This window comes from Rhea pennata, chromosome 9 (genome assembly GCF_028389875.1).
Source record: "Rhea pennata isolate bPtePen1 chromosome 9, bPtePen1.pri, whole genome shotgun sequence".
NCBI lineage: Eukaryota > Metazoa > Chordata > Aves > Rheiformes > Rheidae > Rhea > Rhea pennata.
This window is the reverse complement of record NC_084671.1, coordinates 2470575-2498278: the sequence shown is the minus strand read 5'-3', so window position 1 is coordinate 2498278 and position 27704 is coordinate 2470575. Positions and strand designations below refer to the sequence as shown.

Below are 27704 nucleotides of genomic sequence, written 5' to 3'. Positions count from 1 at the left end.
TTTTCTTAAAGACGTGGGGGGATATCAAACCAGAATTCCTGACAAATCAGTTAAATTTAGTGAAATAGCAGAATAATTTTTTAGACCATAGAGTATTCCCTATTGGAAAGAACTTAACTAATGAATTAGCTATGTTTAGTAGGTGATAACACAAAAGCAGTGTGAGAAAGGGTATTTGCCAGGTGAAAAATAATGTGTTCTACAAATTGCAGGAGGAACTTGGTGACAGCTGATGTGCCCTAGCTACAAGTATCATGCTATACTCAATGCCATCATGTCTCACATCTAGGTCTGCAAAAGACAGTGCAACAAGCTTCACAGGGGAATACAGTCCTGTGATTCTGCTGAAACCTGGACAAACAACTGATCTATACTAACATGCCGATTATTACCAGATAAACTGATTTAACATCATGCTTCCTATCAGTAAAATATCAGGAAAAATCAGGAAAATTGGTAAGTCTTGATCTACCTATCTGCTGATGTGTAAAATTAGACACCAGGATGTAGATTTCCCCCCCAAAATCTGATAAATTAGGAATATACTGAACCATTACATTCTGATATACTGAAGACTCATTTTCCAGACCAGATGTATAGTTTAGACTCTACGTGACATTAAATATTTTCTGTTTTAATTTGCTCTAGAAGCTCTTAACACAAAGGAAAAGTGCTAATCAAGAATATCAATCTCAGAATTTTTGACTGAATGCATAAATGTAATTTTTATAACAGTATGTAGTGAGAAATGAAAATACAAATATCATTTAATTGATTACTTCATGCAGTTCTCTAACATTCAGCTCATATCAATGGAGATTATCCAGATTACACAAATTCACTTAAATTTCACAGTAATGAAAATTAAAGAACTTTCTCCTTGTAGTCTGTCTGCCTGGAATTTTCTGAAAATTATTGGATAGTGTTCCTCTGCTGTTCTTCATACCCTGTTTTATGTTGTGCCTTAAATAGTTAAAACTCTGTTACTCAGGTTTAATGTTGGATCGAAGCTGCTGTTAAAATAACGGCTTTAAATTGTGACTAGGAATTTTTTCAGTATAAACAGTGTTTAAGTGACTATAATGTTCCTTAAAAGTACCATATTGGCAACTCTGAAGTCTACTCTTTGTAAGTAATGTTTATTCTCCATATTGTCTTTAATCCTTAAACCTAAAGGATAGATTTTCATTTTGACATCACCAACATCCTGCTGATTAAGCCCAACTGCGGAATCTACAGAAATAAACACAATAGTTCTTATACATATAAGCAAGGAAGGTAAGTACATTCACCGAAACATTATGACTAATAAAGAAAAAAGATCATTTTCTCAGAACTTCCGGGAATACATAGTCATGCAGAAAAGAACAAAGAAAGAATTATTCCTAATCAGAACCAAGAAAATCAGATTATCAGGTGCAGTAATGATAAGAAAACTATCACTGACCAATGCGAGAAGTGCTGAGAAAATAAGCCATTAATTATTATTTAAAGGAGATAAAATAAAACTGAATTACTTAAGAAACAGAGATTGCTGCTATAATTTATTCCTTATTTATTTAAAAGAATGCTCAGAGTAAAATACAGTGCCATTAAAAAAAAATGTTGCATAAGTAGTATCTGCAATAACCAAACATGATTCCTCACAATGAAAAAATCGTAATACAGGATTTTGATTTGTTCTGTCCCTGAGTTGGTTTTAGAAGGCTCTGAAGAAGTAATAATTTGCCTTTATTGCCATGAAGATGGTCAGTCTGCTTCAGGACTATATCACCTGTTTCTTCAGGAAACCCTGTGGGAAAAGTAAAATTAGGGACCTGAAAATTGTCATCACACCATTTTATAGATGTGAGATGAATATTAGGTAATATATCTAATAATATTAATATAGATTAGAGTATTTAATTTTAGGCAGCCATCTTCAGAAATGGGAGTCTAATTTTTATCTGAAGATAAAATTCCAAACATATATAAGTCAATTTATCTCTGAAATGTCACTCTGCAAGAAAACTGTATCTTTCTTCTTATCAGAAAATTAATCATAAATCTACTTACCTTCCAGCCTAAATAACATCACCAGCAAATCAAGTGAACCTTTCAATGAAGAGTTTTTTTTTGTTTGTTTGTTTGTTTGTTTGGGTTTTTTTTTTGCATGTTTCATCTTTGGTTTGACAGATGGGAGAAGCTGAGGAAAAAAAAAAATACTAGGGTCATCTTTTTGTCTGCTCAGACCTGTCTGTTCAGGACAGACTGTCCAGGATTGTCCCCAGCTGTCTACCTTCCAAAGTTTTGACCATTTCGGTTTAAGATTATACAAGCAGTCTATATCTGTACCCTCTCACTGTAGCATCCACTGCTCCTGGTGAAAGTCAACATCTGGAACTGCTCACTGCGAAGGACAGAAAAGGACAGTGGTCACAAAATAGAGGACACATGGGAGATTAGGGAGAAGATGGTAAGAAAAGTAGCTATGCCACATCACTGTTGACAAGTGTTTCCTATCAGCTCTTACTTGTGCTGGACCTTTTCAAACATGTCACCTTCCAAGAAATATGGTTTATGATACATTGTTGAGGAATCCACTGTAACAATTCATTCACTTGTCCCCACCTTATTTAAAGCATTGACCGAGCAATCATTCTTATATTGTACAAACATTTGATGCCTTGTTTAAACATTGTGAAACTAAAAACTTCAAAAAGTGTAATTCTGTTGCAATAGTTATTTAACAGTGACATATATAGAATCTTTATAATACCAGTGTCAGAAATGCCAGTTCCTCAAGATTATTTCTATTGCTACCAGCTATGAGGTAAATGTTAATCTCAAACAAATTAAAATAGTTTTTGTGTGTGGTGAGGGGTCATGACTCAACATGCATCCAGATCTGCTGGGAGGAATTTAATACGAATAACACACAGTGGTTTCACTTCAGACTCCACTTTTTAGAGATCTGGAGCACTGTTTAAATGTTTCTGTAGAGGCACTATGGCTGTAGGAGTCGTACAAAGGAAAGAAAGACACAGCTTCTTCTGTGAAGGGCATCAGTAGTACAAACTACTCTAATACCTGTGTATTTCTATCAATTATGTTTTTGCCTTTAAGTAGCTGCTTTGTTTTTTGTTTTTATTTTAAGCAGGCCTACACATGTATCCACGATCCACTTATTACAGTTTACAAGGCAGAATGGTGGTGTTAGCTTATTAGTAGGTATTAAGCATAGTTTATCTCTATGCTTGGCTCTGCGGTGCTTATATCTTACTGGGCATGTAAGAGATTTGTTTGCCCAAGATAGTTCATAAACCGAGATTTCTCTGAAATATATTAATACTACTTTTTTTGTAGAAATAGTAAATGCCTGTGTTTCTCCACGTTCAGGAACCTTCCCCCAGCCCTGACCCAGCCTTTGAGCTTTTATTTCCCCAAGTCAAAATACTTCGTAAATTTGGAGTCACGTTTGATCAAAGCAAGTTATAGCAACATGATTTCTATAAACATGTAGAAAATTGCCATGGAAATCCCTTTCTCTTCCTGCTTTGTGATACAGGTTTGCTGTCCTGTCATACTGACTCTCAGGTCTCAATTATAACTTCTCTCTTGTACTCAGGAGGAAGGAAGCAACCATATCGTCGACAGTGATGCTGACAGAGAAAGCAGGAAAAGGAGGAGAACAGGAGAGGAAAGGAAGCACATAGAAAGAAAGGACAGGGACAAGACTCATGGCTCAACACTGAGACATCAGGGACTTGCAGGCTCTTCCAGCATTAATGACAAAGGGCCAGTTCCACAAATATATTTTAAGTTCTTATGTCTCATTTAAGCCTCTGACCTTCTGCAGAAATCTAAGGCATCAAAAGCGGGCGAGTGCGAAACCTCTGTACAGTGTGACTGTAACTTCTTGCACTGACCAGGGACAGCTGCAGCGTGAGCGTACTAACGCTGGGGGGTTGGAGAAGCTGCCTCCAGAGCTGTCCGGACTTCCTCCCTTCCCGCTCTCTGCTGTGCCTCTTGCATAAATCCTTTTCTCACCACATATCCCCGGTTCACCTCTCAGTCTGACAAGACCTCTCGCTGGCCTCGGCTTCCTTCACTCACGTGACTTCCTCGGCTGCTCATCCCATCGCCAGAGAGTTTCTGCGAGAAACAAAGTGCACGAAGCAAGCTGGCAGCATGGAGAAACAAATCTGCACTGCTCAGACATCTCGTGTCAGTTGAGGAGAGTAAGTTTTCGTATTTAATTTTAAAAGTAACATTTGAGTTGATGTCACAGTGCAGATAAATGAGAAAAGACTGGAATTTGGTTTCCTCTAGCTAAACATAAAAAAATATGAGACAAACATGGCAAGTGCTTTAATTAGACTGTCCCCTCTGCAAAACTTATAAACATTTTCCTAAAAGAAAATGTAGGAAAAACTTGAATATCATCTAACACATGCCTCTGCCACTCCAGATACAATGTTGAGCAAAACAGTGCATTGTGAAACCAGAAGCATTGATGAATTAATCCGAAATTAACCTTTCCATACAGGCTATAACTCAAGGTGCAATTGAGAAGTTTGGCTCCTGTAACAGATACAAGAAGCTTAATTTGCCACAGGAGGTTTTGAACCTTTAGCTCAAATAATCTTAAAAGTGTAAATTAAAGGCAGAAAAAGAATGCTGTTATCCATGCTTTGCAAATGATGCTTTCATTTATCAACGGTAATAGAACTAAAAGGATGGTTGTTTCTTGATAGATGTTTCAGCAAGCTGTGTAGGTCAGCTCCTGTGTTAGGTAAAGCTTGAATTTATACTAATCATTCAGTTCAAGTGAATGGATTGCCATGAACTGTTCTGATTCTGCTTAAAAAAAACATAATCTAGTTAGAAAGACACACAAACTGAATAGCTGTGCACTTTCTGTTGGGTATACTGAATTTACCGAAATTGTCTACATTTGCTAAAAAACATCCAGTCTTGTAACTCAACTGATATCAGAAAACAAATTACTACCTTATTTTCCTAACACAACTCCTGGAGGAGTACCCTGTATCACACAGGTTAGACAGATCCACTGGGGATGAAGGTACAAAAGCTAAATGAAAGGAAATGGCAGAAGAAGAACATGTCTATAATGCTGCCTGGAACCAATCATAGTTTCTGGCAGCAATGCAATAGTTAGAATAGGGTATGAGTGCAATCAGTAAAAAACAATGGAACTAAGTAGTGTTCAAGCATTGTTTGTCCCTGCCTGATGTGGGGAGACCAGACAAGTCCAAAGAAGAGAAGGTTACTGAAGGTTAGAACTGAAGAAACACATAGAAAATACTCCTACATCTCAGGATATAACTGAGCTGTAAGTGACTGGAAGCTGGGAGATTAAACCCGGGAAGGATCACCTGTTCTTGCCTCATCCTTGTATTTTTCTCTGAGGACCCACTTTCAGTCCCTGTCAAAGGACACTGGCCTATATGAACTCTTGGCTTGACCTGGTACAACTGTCCTTAAAGGACAGTCCTTATATAAGTTTTCACTAAAAATTCCTTTTAGTCACGGTACCTACAAAAAGCAACAAGACGTCAGACAAAACATTACTGCTGCACATCCCAGTGTTTAGTGTAACATCAGTGCTGGCTGCGACTGTGCCTTTGTTTCCTGCTGCAGGTGAGTGGAATGAGTGCCGAGAAAGAGTGTAAGAAAAGCTGTCTGGGAGCTGGGAGAGACCAGCTTAAACAGGCGTGGGGCATGGACAATCATGGAAAACGATAGAGCCTGATGTAAACCCCTGGAAAACTGCTACACTGCAGCCCAGTGACAACATCGGTTCTGGCTGCGATCTCGCCAGTCCAGATGCAGATAATAACGCAGCCTGCAACAGCAGCACGGTGGGCAATACCCACCCAGTTCTGGGTAAACGCTCAGAAATCCTTGTGCAAGGTCCACACCGCGGAGACAAGGCTGTTATGAGATCCCACATGACTTTAAAACGCAATTTTTGAATGCAGTCTTTTCTTAACATACGTACCGTAACCAATAAGGCTAAACTTCCTTCGTGCTCATGCTTTCTCAGCCAGCTGGGTGTGAGTCATTTCAAACAGATTTAGGCTGCTAATTGGCACAGTGGGGTTGCAGTGCAAACATACATTGCGCTACTTTGTGGCCTTCCCATGGTTCATCTCCGACCAAACTACTTCAGGGAGAGCTGAGTGGGATTGCTCCGCAGCCACGACACTAGGACAAAAGTCGCGTTATTCTGAGCCCTCTCTCCAAGCTCTCGCTTCTCCCACCAGCTCGCCCCCAGATCGTGGCTCCTGCAGTCGGAGGTGCCCGCTTCCCGTGTTCCCCACCCCTCTCACCACGCTGCTTCCTCCGCTCCTCCCGGGCGACTCCTGGACGTGTGCTGGCCGAGCCGGGGGCGATGGTGCCCTGACGCGCCCCTCGGGGCCCCTCTGCGCCCGGCTGGGCCCGCCTGCCGCCCCGAACCCCCTCGTGTCCCGGCTCCCCTCAGGCTGCCTGGTCCCTCCCGAGGGCCCCCGGCTCCTCTCACACAGTCCCCGCTCCCCTCATGTCCCCGCTCCCCTCACACACCGGCTCCCCTCACATCCCTGCTCCCCTCACACACTGGCTCCCCTCACATCCTGTCTTCCTTCGTGTCCCGGCTCCCCTCACAACGTCCCAGCTCCCCTCACCCCATCCCGGCTCCCCTCACGTCCCGGCTCCCTTCACCCTGTCCCGGCTCCCCTCATGTCCCGGCTCCCCTCACAACGTCCCAGCTCCCCTCACCCCATCCCGGCTCCCCTCACGTCCCGGCTCCCCTCGCACCGTCCCGGCTCCCCTCACATCCCTGCTCCCCTCACAGACCGGCTCCCCTCACATCCTGTCTTCCTTCGCGTCCCGGCTCCCCTCATGTCCCGGGCTCCCCTCACAACGTCCCAGCTCCCCTCACCCCATCCCGGCTCCCCTCACGTCCCAGCTCCCCTCACCCCATCCCGGCTCCCCTCACATCCCGGCTCCCCTCGCACTGTCCCGGCTCCCCTCACATCCCTGCTCCCCTCACAGACCGGCTCCCCTCACATCCTGTCTTCCTTCGTGTCCCGGCTCCCCTCACCCCATCCCCGCTCCCCTCACGTCCCGGCTCCCCTCGCACCCCTCTCCCCTCGCACCGGCCCCGCTCCCCTCACCCCCGTCTGCCCTCACCCCCCTCCGCTCCCCTCCGGGGCGGAGGAGCGGCCGCAGGGGGCGGGAGGCCGCGCGGCGGGCGCGTCCCCGGGCGCTTCCCCGCGGGGGCCGGGCCGGGCCGGGCCCCGTTATTAGCGCCGGCCGCCGCGGGGCCGCCGCAGAGCCGCGCCGCCATGCAGGGGCGCCGCGCCGCGCCCGCCGCCCGGCTCCCGCTCCCGCTCCGCCTGGGCGCGCTGCTGCTCCTGCTGCTGCCGCCGCCGCCGCCCGCCGCCGCCGCGCAGCCCGCGGAGCCGCCGCCCGGCGCGGCGCGGGCGCGGGCGCTGCCCCCCGGCGGGCGGCAGGCGGCGGCGGCGGCGCGGGCGGCGCTGCACTACCGCAACTCGCGGGCCGGCTCGCCCGCCGCGCTGCGGGCGCTGGGCCACGTCCGCAAGGCCTCCGTCAAGGTAGGGACTGCAGACGGCCTCCAAGGCAGCAACTCTGCCAGAGGCGACGGTCCTGCGATCCGTGTAACTCGGACCCCGGCGAGGCTTTCCTGCCCTGGCGACAGGCAGCGGAGAGCCGCGATAAACCCTGCCTTGCACAGGGCTGCGCCTCCGTGTTGTCCCTTCTCACTCGTCCTGTGGTTGGGTTTTGGGGGGTTTTCTACTTAAATGCGCATCCTCTAGGTCACAGCAGCATTCACCTCGTGGAGCCGTAAAAGCACACGCTCTTATTAAGAGAAGCAACTGAACCGCAACGTTTGCTGAAATTGGGCTCCCAGAATAGTTTAGTGGATGGAGATTGCACAGGCTCGTCTTGGCACCCAGTGATTTCATGTGTTCCGGTCATTTAAGTTACTATGGTCCTCCGTTTGGAATTTAAGCATTTCTGCTCATTTCTCAGCAGTCAGGTCCCCACATTTTAATGGGGGGAGTTCAAATCCGTGGCAGGTAGGTAGACTGTCTAGGGAAAACCAAATGCAGAGAGAGGGAGAAAATAAAGAGCCACTTTTGCTGGCTTTTTCCTCCTGCCTGGTTGAACAGGGGCCGAAGGGGCACGTCTCACTCTGTGCCTGCTTCTTGCTGCCGTCGTGGCTAGCGGGTGGTTAGAGCAGCTTAACTGGACTCTGGTTTCCGTGTTGACCTGGAATGATATTGCTCTTAAACAGCGATTCAACCTTACTGATGCATTTTGGCATAATAGTGAAAACAGTGGGGTTTTTTTTCTTAAAATCTAGAAATAAATTTGTAAAAGTTAAGAATTTTTTTCATGACAAACGCACTTTCTTCCCCTCCTTGCTAAGACTGAAAAAATCCGCTGGTCCGTATCTCCAGATTGAGTACGTAATTTTAGTTGTATAGTGCCACTTATGAGCCTTCTAAGCAAGTATAATTACGGTCAAGTATTATTATGGTCAAGGTTTTGTAAGTGGAGAATCTCTCCTTCAAAAACCATATAAGCACAGAATTATGTATTAAGCCAAGTTTTTACCAAATCACTAGTCAAAGTTTTTTTTTTTTTTTTTTTTTTTTTGTATTCTTCTATTGAGCAATCGGAGACCAAATAGTGAGTTTATACAAAGTTACAATAGTTTTTTTTTCTTTTGCTACCAAGGAAATGCAATGAAACTGCTGAGATATTTTATCAGTGGCTGGTTACTATTCGTAAAGTTATCATGGCAATAAAAATTGTTATTTTTTTCAGTGACACCAATGGGATAAATAACATTGGAGGAAAAATTGCGCATTTTTTCAAATGAGGAGATACTCTAGACAGAAGAGTATTGGCTTAAGTATGAAAGCTTAACTATGTGAAGGGCTTTAAGACCCAGCTGTTACAACTGGGTGTGTGCGGTCAGGCTGCTGCGCTGTACCGTGCGACTTCAGGACAGTTGTCGAAAGGCTCATCAGGCAATCCGTTAAATCAAAGACACGGTTCTCCTGCTCCAGGAGTGTTGCAGTCTCGTTGAGTGCAACTATTTCACGTGCTCTCATCTTTGGACCGACAGCAAGAAGAGGAACACGGTTATGTCACTGTGCTTTATCCTTCGTAAGAGCCCAGGCTATAGGAAAGAACAAAATGTTAATACTTGATCAAATGAAGAATGTTAGAACAACAGAAGGAACATCTCTCAGGTAGCTTTACAGTAACTAGAAACTGCAGTGGTTATCACGAGGGATTAGACCCTTCTTTCTGTGCCGCAAGTAACTGATTCTTTCATAAACCTGTAATTCAGAAAGAAACCATTTTTTAAATTATTCTGCTATGCCAAGAATGTCTGTTCATGTAACAGACTGTCATTTTAAATGAGAATAAGCAGATCAGAAGGACAATGTATTTCTGGCTAAAGCACAAAACGGGGGCAGGGGCGAAGGGGAGAATGAGGAAGCAGAGCAGAGATGATAAGGACCTGAACTCAGCCTCTCTCCGTTTCCTCCACTCCCTTCACAGCATGATCTGGGCCAATCTGCAGACTTCCTCTTCAAAAAGCTTCAGGATGAGATTTTATAAAAGTAGAGCAAGGATCTAAATCAGTTTGTCCTTCTTATCTGCAGTATGTAACTAAGTGTGTGTGCTAAAGGCAGGTGCTGTGCTGATGGCCGTGTCCTGTGAATTAAACTTTACTATTTTGCTATTAAGGGCTTCCTGGAAGACGACATGATAGGAACAGAAAGGCACAAATTTAGATCAGTAAAATATGTACACATTTGTTTAGGATTCTAAACTCCAACATTATGCGAACAGCCAGGATTCTCCTACTGTTTACTCGAGGAGTATTGTATTTAAAAATAAATAAATAACAGGCTAACAAATCAATACTGTTGCTGGAATACAGCAATTTGACTTAAATGCACACTTTGAAAGGCAGCTTGTATTCTCTGTAAAATGCCTTTTTTACATGCTACCTTATGTATGTCCTGTAACAGAAAACCTATGTAAGTAGTGCTAGAATCACTATGATAGTTTAAGGATAAAAGCAGGAATAGGTTGATAAGGGAGAATACCTTTTATTAAACTAATCATTAATGTGAAAGGAACAAACTTTCAGACATAGAAGTGCTTTGAGTTGTATGTCAAAAAGCTTATCTAATAAATCACAGTATAGCATGCCAAAAGACTTTGATTTGCTTATGTCTGATTTAATTAAAGGAGTAACTTAAAAAAATACCAGATGGTTAAACAACACTAAATGTCAATTTACAAGCAAACAGTTATCTATAAATGTAAAATCATCCTCATTATTCTGTCACTCAGACTCCTCCCTCTCAAATGAATATGAAGTTGCTAGAGAGAGACTGATTGATAAAGAGCAGATCATCCAAATACTTTTTTCAGGCTGTGCTCTTGCACTATTAAATGATACACTGGTCCTGTTCATAGTAATTAGTATTTTTCAGGACCAGTCTTAACCTTCTGTTTTAGCATGCTTGAGACGAGGGCAGTCTGTGATATCCCACAGACTCAGAATTTAACTCAGCCATTTCTGTCAGCAACAATCAACGCAAGAACAGTGACAAGTTTTAGCGAATCCAAGAAAATGATACATTTCAAAGGTGTACATTTCTAAGACCTTTCTGATGCTTTGTGCAACAACGGGTGCTTTTGGTCATTTCCTAGCAGCAAGGGGTATTCTCTTATTTTTCCTTACAAGTGCAATTTCTGATGATAGGGTAGCTGAACTGCTGGTAGCTTTGGAGCAGGCAGATTTAGAGGGATGGAGGTGTTTGCAAAGCTCACTTCATTCTGGCCTTACTCCATGAAAGGTGGTATTCCAGAGGGCAAATCAGAGCGGATAGATTAGATTTGTGCTTTGACATGCTGGGTAGAGAAGTCAGCCTCTTTCCAGTCATGGTAGAAAAAACCTAGCAAGATTAGCATCGCTAAGCCTAAATTAGCCTTTGTAATTCCTGTTCTGTTGTAAATCAGTCGGTGAGATGTGATTCATCTATATATTCAAGGGCACTCTGATAGCCTGTGTGAAAAATACCTCCTTTTGATTTTTTTTGAAGTTACTCCTTATCAATATGTCCTGTGAAGGACTTTGACCTGCATTTTTCTTCTTGTGTCTCTCCATGGAGAAAGGCTTTGAACCATTCTTTAACATAAAGGTTATTTATTGTTGTTTTTAAGATCCTTCACACTTGCTGCTAGGATCGGATCAGTGTATCTCATCTGTCCGCTTTCCCGAAGGTACAAGGCCATGAGGTAGCTGTGGAACCCTCGTTTTCCCTCTTCAGTGCTCAGAGTTACCTTAGTTTATTCTTCGGGAAAGAGAAGCGATTTTGTTAAAGCAGTATCGCTGAGGTCGCTGCATTTTGTGGCACTGAAGTGGAAAGTAACAGCATCCTGTTTATAAAATGGACCAGGCAATATATTTTATAATCTTAACTTTTATGAAGCAGGTTCCCAGTTTGCAGGATCATGTGCTGCAGTATCATACCATACTACTGCTGAGATCTTCAGACCAGTATTTCCTCAGTTATTGCAATGTTATAGGTACTGCTGCAGATACTGAGTGCTCCCAGGCAGTGGTAGTTCATGAGTACCCTTCTCCCACACCCTCTTTTCTTTGTATCACCCCTATAAGAACCTGATTCTGCAGGGACTTAGAAGTGACTAGCTTATGTACCTATAAAATTATACCTATAAAATGTCTGAGATTGATACAATATATATATATTTAACTGAATGGTTTTTATGCAGCCATAGGCAGACTGGGTAAACCTGGGTTGTTTGCTATTTTCTAACAAAAAACATGAACAATAAAATTAATGCATTAATGTAGTTTTAAAAAATCACTTAAATATAGGTTGATATGCTGTGTACTCATGACTAGTAAATTTAGCAGTTTAGTTGCTAAGCAACTTTTTTTTTTTTTTTTTTTTTTTTTTTTTTTTTTGTAATCAACCAGTGAGAGACACTTTTTCTCTAAGGAGTTAACAGAAAAGTAGAGACACAAAATAAGATTTGAATTAATTACTTAAGTTAATGTTCCTTGTTTTCTGATTGATTCAAATGACCTCAGATACTACTTTTAAGAGGGCAGGACTCTTCTTCATGGGTTTGTCGTGGAGTCCCTACTTCAAAAAGAAGGGATACTGTGATGTGTGTTACCATACTGCTGCCTGAGCCATGCATTCAGCAATGATTAAGTTAAAATAATATGTAAGGCTATAGTTATAATGTGGACAGAACTCTTTTCTCTTCCAGAGCATCCCAGGAATTGGTCATAAATATTACCTGCAGTTCACTACTGAAGACTACAGAACCAGGGTAAGTTTACAGTTCACCATGTTTTTCTCTGATAGCATGTGTTAAACTTCAACATCTTCAGAACAGGATATATTTAACTGTTTCTGTAAATGGATCTTTCACAATAAAAAGACTTATTTTTATGCTTTTACCTGCATGTCCAGTATGGGACATGGCTTGCTCTTAGTATCAACACAGTATTGCGTCTGATCAATCCTCTGCCTTTGTAGAGGTCCAAGCAGCCAAAACCTCTTAGTTCCTTACTTTGCTCAACGCCGGAGAAGCTTGTCTTGTTAGAGTCCCACCAGGCAACTGAGCTCCTGAATGCAACTCTGCAGTGGTCCAAATTCAGTGTTGCAGTATGGTCCTCATTATCTTGATGTAGCTCCTGCTGTGTCCACACGCCAAAATATGAATACCAGACAGTTTTCTTTTTTTAGTTATAACCCCCTCTCCATTCATTCTCTCAGACAGTTGTCATTAGCAATTGTACCGTAGTTATCTGCTCTTCCATTACCGCACATTATATGAAATTCAAATTATTTTCAGAATTTTAATACGAATCATTAGATTGTTTTTGTTTTAAGGCAGAAGTATTGTACAATGAAAGCTCGTGTTATCAGTTAGTATTCTTTCATATTTAAAAAGTTTTGTTAAATCACCTTTTTAGTCTTTTTTTTTAACCTATTTACTTTTCTGTAAAAAATATATCCTTCTAAAGATTTTCTGTGATCCTCATACAGCTTCCTACAAAGTATCTTGTATAGAAATGTAATGTACTTATTACATACATATATTTCACATTAATATCAAGAGCTCTTTTAAAATGTGTTGCATGTAAATAAAATGTTGATTAATAGTAACTTTGAAATTCTACCTTTATAGCAAAATGTTGGGAACTGCCTTGCTACAGTGTTCTATCAGAAGAGAAAATCTCCGCCTGCTGTCACTATCAACTGCCTAGATACCAAAGATGAAAAGCAAATCCAAGAAGAGGACAACACTTTTTACCAAAAAATTAAGCAACAAACCAAACCAATAATTGCAAATGATATTCCAGGTATTTTCTCCCCAAATAATTTTATGTCATTTCATATCAAAGAGTTTTGGCACTTTTAAGAACACAAGGAAAGGTGCATGAATTTTAAAAAATAAATATATTTTCACAGTAGCACCCTAAAACTATAGAGCTAACTATCCTCCTTCTTTCCCTCCAAAAAAAGTTCTACCTTGCTAAAGATTCTTGAGGAGAAAAACCCCTGCTGGGTTTAGCAAAAGCGTTAGTTAACACAGTGAAGGTGTTCAGAATTTGAAAACAAGCCTATGCAACTCTATATTCAAGTGAATGTAAAACGTCTTCAAGTAATAACAACTGCCTTAACCCACAAATCTTCCTCCACCTGTGGATGGAAATTCACAAAGGGATGATTAACCGAGTTTTCCCATATCAGAAATAGCGCCCTAGTCCCTCTTTTCCTCCTGGGTTAGGTAGTCACCTCCATCCTTGTGGATGCTGGGTTTCTCATCTCCCTAGGGGGAGCCTATGAATAATGTCTCTTGATAATTTCAGTTCCATCATGCTCTCATACTTCTGCAGTCACAGTAAGTCGGTTCATTCTCTTCCACGTTGAAGATTTTAACATGTCCGAGGGAAGAGTTACTTCCCTGGAGTTGTGCTGTGCTACATTCAAAGGGCTCTGTGGTTTATCATTTGTCTGAAGAACAAGTAAATTCATCATTTTTATATTATTTTCTTTCTCTCTTTCAGATAGCTATGGAAATATTGAGCCTGCTCTTGAGCCAGTGTGGGCTTTGGCTGTTGCTGGCAGCAGTTTCATAATGTGGGAAAAATCAACAGAGAACTTGAGTTACTCCATGGCACAAGTCAAGTCTGTGAAGCAGTGGGTAAGCCAAGTAGAAATTACAAGTCTATGTTACAGAAATCAACACTGTCTACCAAGCAACAGAAAATAAAACAGCCATCGACAGCTCACACTTTCTGTAATATCTGTGATTCTTCAGTAGCCTAGTGGCTTCACATACAAGTATCTCAATCAGAATAAGTTATTTAGTCCAGAGTTTGGTAGAAAACGTTATTCATTTGGACAAAATTCTGTTTTGTTTGAATGAGCAAATCTATTGGCTTCTGCAGGATTAATCAGAGGATTTGAACATGTGGTCCTGCAATTCATCACCCTCACACTAAGTCACTAAGTCATTCCTAGTGTTCTTTGCCTTCCTAGCTGAGCTCAAAGGAAGCATCAATTTAATATGATATCAGCCCTCTCGGGGAACATATTGCACAGCTGCAGCATATAGAATAGGAGTTTCCAAGGGTTTGTTTCTGCCTCAGTCATCTGTGATCTATAAATAGTGTGCTATTTATAGCTTTTGCTATTGCTTCTTACTCCAAGTTATTCAGAATGGTATTTTTTTCAGAAAGAGATTAATAGAATTCTCAAATTCATTCAAGGGTTAACTTAAGTAATAAGCATCTGAGTAAGCCTAGTTTCATGTCAGAGTACAGTCAGACTCCAAACCCACACTCCAGTTAGTGTCGTCAAACAGAAATTGTTCCCAGTTCCCCTCCTCTCCACATACAAAACCTATCTTATTCCAGCCAACTATCATAGGCTTCTCGAGCCCTTTTTTATCCCTCTCCCTTGTTAAGCTAAATATAGTCAATTAAATTGGAGTAGGTACTATACTTAACAATATAACTTTGTGTTCTTGGTTGCTTTTTCCTTTGTTACATATCCAGATAAGGAAAGATGATTCTATTGAATTTGACTACACTGTCTTACTTCATGAAATTCCAACACAGGTAAGAAAGCATGTATGTGTAATACCTACCTTCATCAACAGAGAAGCAACAAAAAGATCATAAAGATAACCTTTTTTCTTCCTAAATCTGTTCTCCAGGAAATGATTTTATGCCACATGCGTGTCATTTGGCTTCCTGGTCGCACTCTGAAAGTGAAGCCCTTCTGTGCTTCAGATAATCAGTGGTTTGAAGAGGCATCTGGAATGGAATCTGGATCAGCTGCTGGAATTTTACAGGAAAAAGAAGAAAAATTTTAAAAGAGATTGTCAGTTTTGTCATTAAATGAGAAAACCCTTCTGTTAATAAACCCAGATTTGTGATAACTTCTCTATACAAGTCACACTACAGTGACTTTAGATGCTTTCACTAGTCTGTTTTGTTCCAGAATGAATTTCTGTAATTTCTTCAAGGGTAAAAGCTCACATGTTCTAGAGAGCTACCTAAAAAAATTTTGCTACTATATACGTGCATAGATATACATACACAGGCTGATTTTATGCGACTATGTTACTTACAGTAACATAGTTTGGGAACAAAGTTAATATATTTGGATAAAAATCTTGAGAAAAACATTAATCTGTCACTATGAGAAATACTTTACTAAATTTTTTTTTGATTTTTGGATAGATATATTATTTGCTAATTTTTAACTTTAATCTCCAATAAACCAATACCATTACACACAGTGGAGGTTGGGTTTTCTTTTATGACTCACTGGTTGAGCATAGCTTTCCATCTTCTCCCAGTATCTGGCCACTGAAAGGATGTGAACCAGTGGAGGCAGCGAAACCTCTCCCCACAAGGCCCTATACAAGCCAGTGGCCAGAGCCTGCATGATCCACAGATGGCCCAAGTCCTTCTGGCGCACAGCTCTTCTCTGCTGCGTAGCTTAGAAAAAAAGGAAGCTTCTCCTCTCATATTTGTGAAGTCAACTTAGAAAATATTGCTATAAGGAAAACACATTTTGTTGTCTCCCCACGTCTGCCACCAGTCTACAACACCGCAAGGGAAGTGTTTGTCAAAAGGAAACTTGCATCTTTTTGTCTGTTTACAATTTAGACAAGAGTTCTAGCTGCTAAGCAAAGATGGACAGAACAGCAAAGACTTTGTACAGATAAATTTCCACGTTTGGGTTTGGCTGAGGAATAGCCCACTGTCAGAATATCCAGTCAATCAGACACTGTATTTTAATGACTGCCATGTCTTTTACCCATCCTAAATACAACAAAGTTTTATTACAATAACATCTTTTTGTCCTTTCACACCAAATTCTCCATTCTGGGTTTAGGGCAACTCCCACACCCCAAATGTACTCCCCCACCTTTGCTCCCTAAGATTATGCCACACTATTTTGAGGAGTTTTTTTTTTTTTTTTTTTCCCTTAACAATAATTTCTATCAGGACAAATTAACTCCATGTAATAAGTATGCCTTACTTAGGGAAGCAGGAGATGGTCTCTGCTTCTGGGACGGTTATTTTCTACAACTTGTAGTATTCTAGGCTACCAGTGATCTGTAACCAGTAATGATGATTAAGATACTTAACATTAAAGCTTTAGCTGGGAGGATGGATAAACTGTGTGATCTTGATAACCTAAAATAATTTAGGCATTTTATACAACTGTATTAGTCTCTGATATACTGACTGAAGCTTTTTATATCAGCACATAACACATTAAAATAAATTCAGTAAAACAGCATTTCACATACTCTGTATTTTATTTTTTGCTGGCAAAACATGTAATCAGAGCTTTTAATGACAACTTCAATAGGAAATTAATAATACAAATTTTTAGAATTTAAACAAGAAAATAATAGAGATTTTGCACACTGGAGCTCTATTTTAGCAATATATTGAGCTATAAGATTAGCTTCCTTACTTTGTTTCTGCCACTGCTTTCTGGACCCAGGACAGAGAATGATGTGTTTCCAACTTGACAAGTCAGTGTAACTTAGACTCCAAGTAAGCAGCACAACCTTTTTATCAGTTAAGAAATTGCACAATCCTGTCTTCTGCAGAAGTACCAATCCAGCTGGAATTCAATGGCAAAATTTCCATCAAAGTCTTTAGGGCCAAGATTTCAGTCAGTGGATCAAGATCTGAAATTATCTATGCAGGTTTTACTCGAGCAAAATTCAATTACCATGATTAAATTGTTAACAGTAAACATTATCTGAGTCAAGACTCCACTTTCACACTGAATTCTTCATGCGAAGAAACAGCAATGAGAATATCTGCAGGAGATTGGATACAAACAAGAGAAGAAAGTTCTGTTCCATAACTTCACTGCTAAGAAATCAACTAAAACAGATACACTACCCATGTTACCTAAAACTTTATTAAAAAAAATGAAAAGAAATATGAAGAAACAAGGTCTAGGACACCCCAAAAATGACTGCCCTTGTTCCATGCTCCTCACTGTCTCAGGTTGCTGCTGCTACAACCCCTCCATCTTTCCCAGTTCCCTTTAGGCTCTTGCCAGAGCTTCCTTCCGTGCTTCCCCTGTCTCTGGCTCTCCACTTGTCCTCCCTCCTACCTGTTGTTTTTTCCTCCCTCTCATTTTAGTGTAGTAGACCCTACTGTGGCTCGGTTGTACCTATGCTGTGCTCCTCTGAGTGCAGACTCGTCGTCCATGTTAGATTTGAAGAGAACTAGCACGCATCTGGCAGAACCAGAGCCAAGATTTCACATCATGACTGACCTCTAAAAAGTATAACATAAAAGTGAAAAATACAACTAAAATAACAACTATTTCATTTCTTTCTTTGGAGTTGCATTCATACTGCTTTTATAAGCCCTCTTTGAGTTTTGGCAAAGGTGTGGTAATATTTGTTTGCTTAAGAAAATTCCTAAATGAAAGAGAACCTGCAGGGTTTTCCTTAAAACTAGTTCCAGCTGAAATTTTTTCACAAAAACAATGCTACAGATGTAAGGAAAACAAGAAGGAATTGGCCCCAAGCAACATGATACACATGCACAACCTTAAGCCCATGCTTAGTTAATATTTACGTGCCCCTGACAAATCTCTGATACTGCACTTACTTGAAGTTTAAAATGAATAATTTTCACTTTCTTTCTATGAGGACTGAGACAAAAAAACACAGCCGTTACAGTTCTGTCCGTGTCTGGTAAACATCAACCACAATCCTGTGCCAGGAATGCAGTTGGTTTTGAACTGGAACTTCATACCCTATCTGCTTACTGGAAATCTGCAAAAATGCTGTAAGCAGAGTAAGTCAGGAAGAGAAAGCACGCAAGGAAAATTCACAGAACATCTTTCAGTAATAACATTAAAAAAAAGTGGTATCTTCTCTCTCTCATTTAACTGTAACAGCCTCAATTTTTCTCTGTATTGTAAGTGAAGAATATCTAACTAAGTGATTCTCAAGATGAGCATCAACAGGAACATGATCTCTTGATTTTAAGATTCTGGAAAAGGAATCCTTTTGTTTGGTTTTATGACAAAGAGATCTTTTTAGGAAGGTAGAGCACCTGGAGCCAAGTAAGCAACACATACATAAATTCATATTGCTCATAGTTTAGAAAAGAGTTTACTTCTATGTAAATTCTTGTCAACTTTTTTCAAACGCATTGTACCATCTGTGGTAAGCAGATTTGGTGAAACGCCAGTTCCGCTAACAGGTGAATTTGTTCATTCATCCATTATGACTTTGGAGGATCTTAACATTGTTCCTGAAGGAGGAAAAGAAAATACCGGCATTTTTTTTACTAGACTATATGCTCTAAGTGAATTGCAGGACCAAACAATCTGTGCTTGGAGCATCTGAGTGAAAACTGCTGACCATATTAGATGAGAATTCATCCCCTGTGCCTATCAGGCAGTTAACATTTAGTCTCCTAAACTAGGATTTTTAATCTTTCAAAAACGGAGAAACAGTAACTAGCCTAATTACACAACAGTATTTTATCAAGTAAAAAAATAAAATTATTTTAATACAAATGGATTGAGACAAATTTCAAAACAAATTATCAATGTTATCATGTTTATATATTTTGTTAATGAGTGGCATCTACAAGCGACCAATTCAGTTGCAATCTTCCAGTGACTTCTAAGAATACCATATATTACAATGTAATGAAGTCCCACTGCAGTCCATATGTATCCAGCCAGCCTCCATCTCTTCTACCACCTGGGCAACTGAGCTTTAGAGAAGATTGTGAAAAACTGTTCAATGCACTGAAAAGGAAGAAAGTCAGCTCTTAGCTTTGCCCTTTTTTGCAGGAAGTCGTCCTGTTGCCTCAAGGTATTTGTTTATTATTTCTTCTTGGGTACTGGGCAAACACGGCTGATATTTACTGTATTCCATTGTATATTCACCCTTTCCCTGAAAAGTTGGAAAAAGAATAAGCAAAGTTAGGATGCTAAACAAGTAACTATTTTGCACATGGCTACACCATCATCTATGAAGTAAACATGCAACAATAATTTACAATGAAGCATACAGACTATATTGAAGCATGTAGTTATGAGATACAAAAATAAACAGTATCTGAACATTGTTTCTTTGATACAAGATTATAATACTGCCTGTAGTTTCCATCCCAGTGTAGCAATTTTGCTTAAAACCAGAGAATGATTATGATATTAGCAACAATCCATTCAAAATGCTCACAGAATACAGGTACTTCTGTATCACCAAAGAAGGGAAACAGTTAATTATTAGTAAAACACAAAGAAAATGCCTCATTGGATTCAAATGCACAGAGAAATTCAATCAATGTATAACCTTAAAAATGTATATTGTTAAAAAGGACACCTTATTAATGCAAGCACTTCTTTCAAAAATCTCTTTAACTTGAAGACATTTGAAACTGAATGTTGGAGTATGCAAAAAATTTTCCAACCTGTGAATTTGATACCTTTACTAGTATTTACCACTTTTAATTATTTAAGACTTATCTCCTTCCTCCCCAAAGTATAAGAATTTAATACCTTTATTGGTATTTACCATTTTTAATTATTTAAGACTTATCTCCTTCCTCCCCAAAGTATAAAAGAAATCTTTAGCCTGAAACGACATAGCTACCGATAACTAAAATATTTAAAAAGTAGTTAAAGTAACAGTAATAACTCTAAGGTTATTATCCTATTCTGCATTTGTATTTTGATTTTTATCTCCTTTAAAACTGCTTATGTATAGGATGATGCAAATAAACACACTTGATCTATGCAAATAAATACATTATAGCAAAAAAACCCACTGAAAGTACTTACCTCTGTACAAGACCTCAGCTCAGTGGCATATCCAAACATATCATTCAGTGGCACCTAAAACCATACATATTAAGCATATTATTCTTCTAGTAAGAGCAATTAGTTTTTCGACTAATTCTTGGTTACCATCCAATTAATCTTTATTATGATATAAACAGCCAGTTTGTAAAATCTGGTGTTCTTGGTAAACAGTACCGATTTTCTTAACTTTTTCAGTAAATGTTCCTTTTTCAACTAATGAATATTCATGAGTGAAGGTATACTCAGCAGGAAAACCCCAAAGATCTCAGAGTTAGAATACACCAGTTATTGGAATATCTCAAAGACAGTAATCTGCATTATCAAGCAAGAGATCATGATGCTAGAAACTCAAGACTCTAGCTTTTAAACACACTATACTTTTCAAAATATGAATGACTCAGCATGTGGTTTGTCATTAGCTCAGCTTTGCTGAGATGATTTACCCCACAACCATTTTAGAAATACATTTCATATGACCTAATACAAAAATGAATGCATTTTACAAGGGACACTAAAGGCTTGGAAGGCAATCACTGCGTGCATCTCCAATTATTAATGTCTCCAGTTAACAGCTGAAGAAAGATAGCTGACAAATGATTTGCCCTCTTAACTTTGTGCATCCGTATTGCTGCACAGAGTTTGTTTCACTTCACTATGAAATAGTACAGCTGCCAAATCTGGCTCATTAAAGGGGTCCTAGTAAACAACTGAAGCACGGGTATGGGGAGTCAATGCAGGAATAGAGCATTATGCTGAACTGCAAGAAACCTGAGTTCTGTTCCTTTCTCTGCCCCGTAAGGTTTTAGGTTAGTCAGTTGGTTTCTCTGAAGCAAGACAGATTTATAATAGGCTTATGTTGCACTATATACATTGTGTATACATACATACATTGCATTGTAATATTATGTTTATATTGCACTGCTGAGTTGAAAATTAATGTTACCCATTGAGTAACTTGGCTGTAAGTTTTAATATATATTAATAAGAAAAACAGCAATGGAGTTAAATGGCAACACAGGAAGAGAAAGAAAAAAGGATCAAGAACCAGTTAACAACACACACCTCAGCATAAAGAGTAAAGTAATCATCTGTGCCATCTTGTCCTGTGATCACTCCATGACGGCGATTAATGCCAGCTATCACTGCTCCTTGGAATTCAATGGGTGCCATCACCTCCACTGCCATAATGGGTTCAAGTATACGCACAGAAGCATTTTCCATAGCTGGAAGGAAAAAAAAAAAAACCCCATGAATAAAAACACTTATAACTCTTATGCCTACCTAGTTCATGCACATTAAATGATCTTTAATTCGGCCTTGCAAGAAACCAAAGTGCTGCTACAGAATTAAGAGTGGTGAGGCCAGAAGTAACAGCTATGGCAACACGTTTCCTATTAGACCCATGACCATAACAGGGAACAGTAATGCATTACTCATGGAAGTTGTGTTTTGCAAGACCGTATAAATTAACTTTCAGCTAAATTCACATGCAGCTAAACAAACTAAAAAACAAGCCTGGTATCATGCAAGATACTCCTGTGCATAGCAATGAAGTGTCTTTGTGGCTAATGCTGAATGTTTCTTACATCAGTGGGGAAAACGATACTACTGTTTTAGAATTCTACCTCCCCTACCTCCTATTTCAGAGACCATAATGCTGAGAGGCATGCAGTTTGACAGAACGTTGTTTTCTTATCTCTATAAAGATTAAGCTGTTCATACTTCTTGTAGCTGTATAAAGGAAATAAGGAACCCTTTTTCTTAGATCACAGTAAAGAATTAGATTGCCTTCCTCAAAACTTCTATAAATTCTTGCATTCATTCTGCACTACATAACTGGCCAACAAACTTTGAATGTATGCATAGATACACCAGGCAACAAATGAAGAAAATCAGGCTGTTTAATTTGGCTCCAACAATAAAAAAATCCAGCAGGACTGCATGCTCAAATGACTAGCTTTATACCTTGCTTTAGAGCTCCTTCTCCTGCTCTGATGAAAGAGATTTCATTAGAATCCACCATGTGATGTGCACCATCTTCCAGGACAAACCGAACTCCAGATATCCTGTGCCCTGACACCGGACCTTTTTCACAGGCATCTCGGAATCCCTGTCAAATAACATCTCAAAGTTAGCAGCACTCAAACAAAATGAAGATCTAAAAACAGCAGCATTAACAACAGCCTATAAAAGATATTAAACAAAACACTTTTAATAACAATCACACATCTGGACAATGAACATTCTTGTTTGGTAAGATGACATCAAAATACAACATAGTAGGGAAACTTTTCACTCTCAAGCATTTGAAAATTTTTTACTGTTTTTCTTCAATTTGATATCATCTTAAGAACAGAAATCAGATTAGAAGTTGAAAAATGTGTTCAGTATTTTGTTTTGTTAGTGAAGTCTGAACAATAACTGAAAGGCTCTTAGTGGAGAGCAACTACTTTAACTACTTGACTGCAGAACAAAATTCTTTAAGATTACATGTTTTTCCAGTGTTTGGCAAAAATTGGTAAGTGTTGCATCACAGAAGACGATAGAATTCTTTTAGTTTAATTATTATAAGAATCCAAAGATGGTGCTAAGATGGTGACAAAGAGGCATTATTTAAATCTGCATGGGATCAATTAAACAGTTTGTGAACAGAGGCAGATATAGAAGAAGCCCCAGAGGAGGGGAAAAAAAGAATACTGGGTTATTTATTGGGAAATCTAACTTAACTGCAGTTTCTTACATAAGTGTTTTCTGAGAAATAACAAAAAAAATCATGTGACATATTTCAAAATTAGAGACTAAGATCAAGTGATCACAATCAAAAGCAGAAGAATTAAAAAGCAGGTTCCAAGAAGGAGGTTTGTTTTACTGTAAGAAAGGAAAGCCTACCTTTTGTATAGAGGCATTGCTATGGAAACAGAGCTAAGAACACGCTAGTAAAGAAAACAAACAGCCACTTCTAAATTAAGTGGAAAACTTAGGAATGTAAGATATTAAGCAAAAACACACAAAGTTGATTTTGCTTCCACTGAAGTAATGGGAAAAGTCTCCTTGCCTCGGGTAAGACAAACATAGTACATATTGACAGTATAGCAGGAAAAAGACAAGAATCAATACTCCTTAGGTCCTACACACACACGCACAAATCACAGAATGCTCCGCACCTTTTCAACAGCAGGCACGAACTGTTTTGGAATATTTGTGCCAATAGTTCTGTCTTCGAATTCCAACTTTGTGTAGTCCTCTGGATCCAGAGGCTCAAGAACTCCTATAACTTTACCATACTGGCCTGCCCCACCGGTCTGTTTCTTGTGTGTAAATTCAAACCTAAAAACAAACAAGCAAACCCAGAGCACCATGTTACTCGTTACACAAACGATGCTTTCATCCCATTTTTTACAGCAAAAATTTTCATACTGCAGTTTCCTTTATTCCGTGTAGCTACACTTAACCAAAAGGGCTAAATACGGTAACAGTGACTGAAAGAATAGTTGAGAATATTTATTTAGCTTGTCTTAAGAGGAGTTCTAATCCTTCTGAACTCCTCTCATTTCAGTACTTCCTTAAGAGAAGGAAAACATTTCTTCATCTTGCGAGCTAGAAACTGGGTGATTGTGATGATGTAATCTCAAAGAAAAAAAAAAAAAAACTCAGAAAAGGAAACTCCCCAGAAACCTCCCTTGTGTGCAGCAAGCAACGCTAATATTGCCTGCTCACCTTTAGACTTGTCTCTTTGATGACTTAAGAGCAAGATTGTTTTTTTTTAATCTCCTCCCATGTTCACCATCTCCTCCTGCAAAGTATTCTGACAACAGCACTTTAACTGGACAAACTGAACCAGAGAGGAAAACCTTGAGAACGTGAATTACTGTGTATCTGGGTGTATATATACATATGCACATGCACACACACACACACACACACACGCGTTTTTCCCAGCGCAGCCGGAAGGACGGTGGCTTCCCCCGCAACATCCACGCCCTGCCACGTGTGACCGGCGCAGGGGCTGGCAGCGGTCCCTCCCGGGGCGGCCGCCTCCTGCTGCCGCTCGGCTCGGCTCGCTCAGCGGCGGCGCGGGGGAGCCGCCGGTGCCCGGGCCGCCATGGAGGCGTCGCTGCCACCGCACTCCGCCGCCGCGGGCCGGGCGGCCGCCCTGGCCGCCGCCTGCCTCGAGTACCGCCGCGGCGGGCCCAGCCGCGGGCTGGCGCTGCGCGCCCTGGCCGCCGCCGCCGCCCAGGTGAGCTGCCCGGGCGCGGGGGCGCAGCGCAGCCCGGCCCCACTCCCCGCACGCGGTTTATTGCGCGGGAGACCCTGTCGCCGCCCCGGCGAGCCCGAAGCGGGGCTGCACGGCGAAACCAGGGAGGCCGGCGCCAGGGCCGCACCTGCGCCGCGTCCCGCACGGCCCAGCCGCGCCAGCACCTCAGCTCCAGAGGGTTTCCTTTTCCCACTCTGTGCTCTGCTTGGCAAGGTGCTTCCAAGCGCATTTAGAAATAAAAGCTTTTGGCCACCAGGATGTCAACAGCCTTAATTTGCTCTGGATACGCTCCCATAGCCGCTGTTCTCGTGGTCTGCTCCTCCTGCCCACAGCTGGACAGCAAGGCGCTACGCTTGCAGCCGACCTGCGGCCAGTTCAGAGCTGAGGGGCTCCCGCTACACACGGCGTTCAAAAAAGAGGAGGAGGAGGAAATTACGTGCCAGCACGGCTCCCACCTCTTCCCGCTCACTTTGCTCCAAACTACAGTGAAGTTGCACGTTTAGCAATGGAGAGCAGGGCGCTAACGCCCCTGCTGAGAGACGCACCTGGACGGACCTCTTGTAGCCTCTCCTCCCCTCGCGCCCCGGGAGGGCCGCACCTCCCTGCCCCTGCCCCTGCCCCTGCCCCGGCGAGATCCCCCCCTCAGCCTGCCCACGCAGCGGCACCGCACCTGCTCGGCGAAAGGTTAACGCAGAGCCGCGCTGAGTCTGAGCCGGCCAGGTGAGCACGGGCGCCCCTCCTGGCTGCACTGCTTCTGCTTCTCTCTCTTTTTTTTTTTCCTATCGTGTAGTTAGACGACAAAAAACAGCACAGTGACCCTGCTGTAGCATGGACTATTTAAAACCTGCCTGTCCTGTCTTATCTTCAGGATGTTACCACGCAGGACTGGAGGGCCCCGGCGGAGATACTGGCCTTGCGATCCTGACACTGCCACCCTCGTTAGAGCACTTCTCTTACGGGGTTGTAGCAGAGTCTCTGCGAATACGCGAGACCCCTGACTCTCAGGCATACGCTCAGTCTCTCTCCATCCTGCTGACAGAAATCAAATTGCTTCTCCAAAGAAACACAATATTCTTCTTACTAACACGGAGATAATTCCTCCACTGAGCATGAGAGGATTTGAAAATGTTTCTATAGCTTTCTGCTACCAAAGATTGCAGTTATACTAAACATGAATAAACCTGATTATTATCTGATTATTTTCTTTATGAATTGTGGACAATAGCTTAGCATATCTTTCATGGACAGACTAATGGGAAGACAATGATGAGGCCAAGGCCTTTTAAAACAATCAATGGCACATCCTAAAAAATTACTCAAATTACACCTCTTCTGCAGATTTGGAAAACACAGATGAGAGCTACCTTTGCATCTCCACATCCTTCAGCATAGTCTTTTATGTTTGGCGTCTTTGCTGTGATGTACAACCTCACAGCTGAAAAGTAGGCTGAAAAACAGGCTCTGTCTTCCAGAGATCGTTCATCTGTTCAGTCCTCTTTATTTGATACAGAACCACCGTTGCTAGACACGTCAGCACGGGGAGATTAAAACATGTCCCAAGTCTTGCAGTACAGGTCTAAGTAAGGTCTGTTCACAACAGCTTCGCTTAAGGCCCTAACAGTAGTACAGGTCTATACTGCCTGCATGGCAAGCACAAAATACATTATAACCTTGTCCATTTTGACACTACTGCTGCAGTAATTGTGCCCTTCACCATGCAGCAAATGCTTCAGACAAGTAATCAGTCCCTACACAAGATTGTAAGCTACTCAGTTAGGAGGATACTCTTTTGGTTACTACCAGGAAAAACCAAACTCATGCAGACCTATTCTTGACTCCCTAGTGAACCTGCTGTGGAGCACAGATTACAACAAAACTAAACCATTTACTTAGGTCATTATTTTAGACATCCAATACTGTAGAAAGACATAATATAATGTGAAATATAATGCAAGATGTACTTAATAAAAGGAACCCAATGAAGACTCTCTTGTCTCAGTATTTAACCAAGCAGCAGTTATTGGATCATACAAGAGGATCATATTGTGAGCTCCAACCCAAGAATAAAGTAGTATGCAAGACTGGAAATGGATTTGGAGATACCTAATCAGATGTTACATCGGACACATACTAAACAAGCAATCTTAACATGGTAGGAGGAGGTAATAGTCCTGCTCTACATCTGTATTACAGTCAGTGACTCTGCTGCAGTGTATTTCACAAGAATAATTACAATCTTTTCCACAACGTAAAGTGGTTCAGTACTACAAAATACATGTTCTTAATGTCTTCTCATATAGGAGATCGACAATGTTGGACGTAAATACCATCTGAAATTGGTGTTAGAAGATATCCTTGAGAAAGTGAGTTCAGATTCATTTAATTAATAAATTCTAGGGACAGAAATTGGCATTCCTGACACATAATAAAAAGCCAATGCTCTGTGCTGCTGGTTCTAGCTGAGGCCAGGAGACACACACTTAATACTTCTTTATTGTGTTTCAAACTTTTCCATGTTGAAAATCGGTATATGTGTGTGTGGGGGAGGAGCTGAATCTCCCCAAAAACGGAACTATCATTTTCTACACCGCAAAAGCTCTGAATAACAGCTAGTGCCTACCACCATGACACAAGAGGATATTTAAGGGATGACAAGGTCATTTTGGCATAACTTGCAATTTCCAATTGGAGTTATTTTAATCTGTTTCTCGAACTGAGTAACACAAGCAACATTCTACACCACAATGGATATTGCCTTTTATGTCACAGCAGAAAGAAAATTACCTTTAAAATATATTCACATAGATACTACAAAATTTGACCTTGTTTTAAATAATCTCAATTATCCATTGGTCAGATTCAGAGAAAATAGCAACTACATGTAGAAAAAAAACATTTTACAAGTGTGAATTAACAATATCATACATGTATTTACTTAAATATTAATAATGTGATTAACTCTGTAACAGGACAATACT

General features: G+C 40.9%; 2 protein-coding genes and 1 long non-coding RNA gene across 5 annotated transcripts in view; 1 reads left to right on the top strand and 2 right to left on the bottom strand.

Annotated features, from left to right (window-relative positions):
• Positions 1–1559: 1559 nt before the first annotated feature.
• LOC134144146 (uncharacterized) lies at positions 1560–7224 on the bottom strand. Of its 3 annotated transcripts, none has more exons than XR_009959303.1 (6): positions 7177–7224; positions 6005–6210; positions 3909–4134; positions 2279–2389; positions 2056–2185; positions 1560–1792 (listed from the first exon to the last, which is right to left on the bottom strand). It is a non-coding gene; the product is annotated as an uncharacterized LOC134144146 (long non-coding RNA). The 3 variants fall into 3 exon arrangements; XR_009959302.1 differs by lacking the exon at positions 7177–7224 and adding an exon at positions 6336–6451; XR_009959304.1 differs by lacking the exon at positions 7177–7224 and adding an exon at positions 6336–6451 and having other exon boundaries at positions 2335–2389.
• Positions 7225–7490: 266 nt separating this feature from the next.
• Positions 7491–16913, top strand: RARRES1 (retinoic acid receptor responder 1; the record flags this gene model as incomplete). Its single annotated transcript, XM_062583256.1, has 6 exons — positions 7491–7601; positions 12349–12411; positions 13276–13450; positions 14159–14295; positions 15152–15214; positions 15313–16913. Coding segments are annotated over 6 exons (708 nt in total), but the record flags the coding sequence as incomplete, so codon positions are not given.
• GFM1 (G elongation factor mitochondrial 1) overlaps positions 16914–27704 on the bottom strand; it is a 29912-nt gene continuing 19121 nt past the window's right edge. The window contains exons 14-18 of the mRNA XM_062583252.1: positions 23636–23798; positions 22437–22581; positions 21534–21694; positions 20451–20504; positions 16914–19560 (exon numbers count right to left, since the gene is read on the bottom strand). Of these exons, the coding sequence (XP_062439236.1) occupies positions 19429–19560; positions 20451–20504; positions 21534–21694; positions 22437–22581; positions 23636–23798 (655 nt within the window). The 3' untranslated portion in view covers positions 16914–19428. The remainder of the gene's footprint in view (positions 19561–20450; positions 20505–21533; positions 21695–22436; positions 22582–23635; positions 23799–27704) is intronic.